Source organism: Helianthus annuus, chromosome 11, assembly GCF_002127325.2.
Source record: "Helianthus annuus cultivar XRQ/B chromosome 11, HanXRQr2.0-SUNRISE, whole genome shotgun sequence".
NCBI lineage: Eukaryota > Viridiplantae > Streptophyta > Magnoliopsida > Asterales > Asteraceae > Helianthus > Helianthus annuus.
The window spans coordinates 44,072,538-44,076,929 of record NC_035443.2 but is presented as its reverse complement, the minus strand read 5'-3'; the positions used below and the strand labels follow the sequence as shown (position 1 = coordinate 44,076,929).

The 4,392-nt window shown below is 34.3% G+C and overlaps 1 protein-coding gene across 1 annotated transcript; it reads right to left on the bottom strand.

Moving 5' to 3' along the window:
• Positions 1 to 384: 384 nt before the first annotated feature.
• On the bottom strand, positions 385 to 1,757 carry LOC110890078 (BOI-related E3 ubiquitin-protein ligase 1). Its single transcript, XM_022137646.2, has 2 exons — positions 1,271 to 1,757; positions 385 to 1,073 (listed from the first exon to the last, which is right to left on the bottom strand). Exons 1-2 carry the CDS (start codon positions 1,745 to 1,747, stop codon positions 501 to 503), a joined length of 1,050 nt encoding a protein of 349 aa, XP_021993338.1. The 5' UTR covers positions 1,748 to 1,757; the 3' UTR covers positions 385 to 500.
• Between the last annotated feature and the right edge of the window lie 2,635 nt (positions 1,758 to 4,392).

Below are 4,392 nucleotides of genomic sequence, written 5' to 3'. Positions count from 1 at the left end.
CATGACATTATAACCTAGGGTTAGGATAAGGCTAAGGAACTTTTAGGTTCTGGGTTTGATTATTACAAAAAAAAATTTCTCAAATTTACTGTGTTTCCTCCTGAATTATTATTTAGTAAAGATGGATTCCAGTGGTCCATCATCCAAATTTGTCGTTAAAGGTCCATCATCCAAATTTGTCCTTAAAAAAAAACTAAAAAACAAAAGGAGTGGAGTTGGAGGCTTCTACTGCACCTTCGCACTTTCATGTTCCCACGTTGACATCACCACCTATCTACCCCTACCCCTACCCATACCCTACCCTACCCCCTAACTAAATCCTAATCAAAGAATATTATTAACAAAACTACAAACTTAAAACAACAATTAATCAAATATTAAGAATTAAGAAAAAAACGAAGTATTAACAAAACTAGTGAATCAATGGTTACAATTTGTTAGTCTCTTGAATTGAATTGAATTGAATCTATTTGTCACTGTAAATATCTGAACTGATAACATCATGACATGTTGACATGAACACTGATGTTCTTTGTGGATTTACAAACAGGGCAAATGTTAACAGAAGAAGCACACACTGTGCATAAGCAAAGATGCCTGCAAGGAAGAAGCAACACACATGACTCATCTTTCCCACACTTCTTGCACAATCTATTATTATTCTTGTTGTTGTTGTTGCTTGTGCAACAGTCATCATTGATGTGATTATCTTCATTGTTGCTCTCGCAGCAAGACTGTGCATCTTCCGCCAGTGCCGCCGCGTCGTCCACGCAGCCGGCGGTGGTGTTACGGTGGCGATACTCGTCGTGAACGACGTGTTCCAGAACTTGTTTTAAGTTGCTGCGTAATGCGTTTGCTGTTGCTTCGTTTGTTTGAGCTAATTCGCGCCAGATTTGATTCTCTACACATAGAGATTTTACTTTTTCTTCTAACGCCCAATTTAGTTTGGCGATTTTCATTATTTCTTCTTCTTTTGCTCGTAATCTGTTTGATATGTTTTCTTCTACTGCCGCGATTAGTCTCCGTGAGTTTCGCTTTCGTCTCTCTTCGATATCGATTCGTACTTTATCCGTCTGTAAATCGGTGGTGTAACAGAATTAGATTCACAATTTCAACAAAACAGTTAACGATTTCATGAAATGAATGAAAATTTCATCAAAAACAGTTGAAAAACGTAAACGATTTCATGAAATCAAACGAGAAAAATCCGAAAACGTGAACGATTTGATGAAATGAAACACGAAAACTCGAATATTAGGTTAATAACTACCTGATGAGCGATGAATTGATCGATCTCCAACTGTTGTTGCTGGATCTGCATAGAGATATCTTCTCCGAGAAACGTATACGTTCCGGTTGCGTTTCCGTGATTTTGGTTTTGATTCTGATTCATGTTCCGACTGTTAACGAACGAAAGCAGAGTATTCAGATCTGAACAATCTCTAGGTCGTTTTCTAGAAACAGGAAGGCTACAAGTGAGGCCGCTTTCAGCCTTGATCGGAGCAGTATTCGCCGGAAAACCGTCGGTGAAACCGTACATCGCTGTTAGAGGATTGGTGAGTCCGTAAGGTAGAGGTGTGTTACCAGTGGCTTGATTGTCTGTTAGCATCATTTGAGGATGGAACAGAGTGTGGTGACCTGCTTCAACCGCCATGAAATGTGTATTCAGAGCTTCTTGTTTGTTACAGGATGCAACCAACTGTGCGTTTTTAGAGAGAGAAAGTAGAGAGAGAAGGAGAGGATGCATATGTTTGGTGTTGGGTTTGCTTTTAAAGAGACGGAGAAAATAAATAAATAATTGGGAATATCAAATTATTAAAATATAGATGGTCTAATTGGACTCGCTTTTCAAGATATTGTTTTCTTTTCTTTTTTTTTTATATAGAAAAAATGTTAAATTTTTTAATACTATTTTACAGCAAAAGGGCTATATCTCATGTCATATAATAATAATAATAATATAAGCTACAACCGTGCGCCCATATTTGTGCCTACAGTACTATACACTTATATTATTATATCCATATTTGTATTATTTAAATTCCATCTTGTTTATTAGCTGGTGTTAGTATAAGACTTACATTTATGCTTATAATTATATATATAACTTGTATAAAAGCTTGATTCTTCATTAAGTAAAGAAGTTTTGCAAATAGAACACCAAATAATATGTTACATGAATGTACATAGCTTTAGAAATGTAACTAAGATAAAATATACGGTATAATAAGACTTTTTTCGTTTAACAAACTCGATTGTGATTTATACAACTAGTTTAGAATTTTGTATTTCAATTTTATCATTTGATAGAAGACTGAATCTAAACGCACTTTTATGGATAGCTATTAGTTAATCATTTAGGGAAAACACTCGTCGCAAATGTATATTTGTGGTTATTCATATCTCACCACTTTAGGAAAGTACTTATCACGAATCATTACAAGTTTGCAAGTTTCATAAGTAAGAATATAATTATGCAATGTAAACTTATGCACATAGTTGTTTACGTGTCTATCATATATGTACATGTTATGAACTTGGGGAAAGCACTTATACATGACCATTTACATTTCCCACTTAATTTTACATGTTTATAAATGATAATATAAATTTACACATAACTAAACATACATCAATGATAAATGTACATGTTGTGGTTCACAAATGTGCTCAAAAACAATAAACATACAGTGGGTACTCTGTCACGTGGCAGTAACAGATGTAAGAGGCTAACAAGTGGCACTAAAATGTTTTGTTTTAGTATACTTTATAGATGTATGTATAGAGAGAGAGAGAGAGAAGAGGGGTGTGTGAATATTAACTTTCTTAAATAATTCTCTTTATCAAGATTTAAACTTATGATCTCCTCTATAAGAGGTATGAACATACCAATTGCTATTCAAATTCTAACACATTTCATGTTCCTTGTTTCCTGTCGTATTCCAACCCAAAAACACTATTTTTAATGCATTTGTACCAAAGAGAATCACCCTCCTTTAGGAATCTCCATCCCTATTTTTATAACAAAGCCACAATAGTGACCAAATTACCTCTAACCTCAATAATTGTTTTTTACTAAAGTCACACACCCGATAAAAGTAATACTGTTTTGATGAGAGTCAACTAACAATCTAATAAATGGCATATCTCCATCCGTCAACAAATTGTTCGATTAGGAGCAGGTGAATCGGGTTACAACAGGTAACTGCTTTCTAAGTTATTGACTCGGTTTGATGTTTGTGCATCGGTGTGTAGCTTATATGTATAGGAAGAAAGAGTGATTTGCATCAACCACACAAGTACATAACGGTGAGTATTTGCTTGTCATAAAATACTAGTCGTAACCCTAGAAATGGGTAGCCGGAATAATGAACCCTAGAACCTCTTCATCGCCATCGTTTGTTCAGACCGTTTGCGTCGCCAATGTTTACTTCTACTACCGAGCACCACAATCACTATCGTCCACCATCCAAGTAAATCGACTTCTTAAAGTAAATTGTGATAGATGATGGGAGAAAACGAACCGGTGATGAAGAGGGCATTCAATTGCGGAATGCGAGACGTTCATCAAATTGTATTGAATAACATCATCAAGTCCATTAAATGATGAGTTTAGGCATTGTTATTGATAAATAGAGAGCAAGGGTAGAAATGGAAGAAAAGGACAAAAATTTGTAGATTTGTTCTTGGGCTTTTGGTTTGCCATCTTAAAAAACGATGGAAATTACCAAAAGGGTAAAAAACTCAGTTCTCTTAATAAGGTATTATAGATATAGATAACTATGCTTTGTTCCCAAGATGGGTTAAAATGAGAACAACCTTGAGTTGAGAGAATCGTGAGAACTATGTCATCCAAAAGGTTTTTCCGAATTTTTTTCTCAAAAGTCATTAAAAAATCATTTGTTCTAGCAAAAAATAATAAAAAAGCCGCATACCCACATTTACGTGAGGCGTAAAAAAAATATTTGTCTTCGTATAAAATTTACACCAGCGCATAAAAAAAATTGCATCAGTCAAACCTACCGAATTGATAATTTTTTTTACTTTTCTTTTACAGATGTATTTATAATATTTTCATCTACGTTTGTACAAAAAAAAAATTGGCCCAACTCCCGCAAGAAGAAAAAGTTCTCATGGTTCTCACAACTCGTAATGGTTCTCATTTAAACCGAGCCTTTGTTTCCTTTTCTTAAAACTTATTAGGCGTTAGATGAATGATTCTTAAATTATGTTTATACATTAGATGGTTAGTTGTTAAACTTATAACCTGAATATATGATTTGATCGTTAATAGTTTTGAAGTTTTTGTATTATTTATACATACTTCTTTATTGGAAACATAAAAAACAGTACAACGTACTAGAAAAATCTCACGTCGTCTTTAGACAAGAG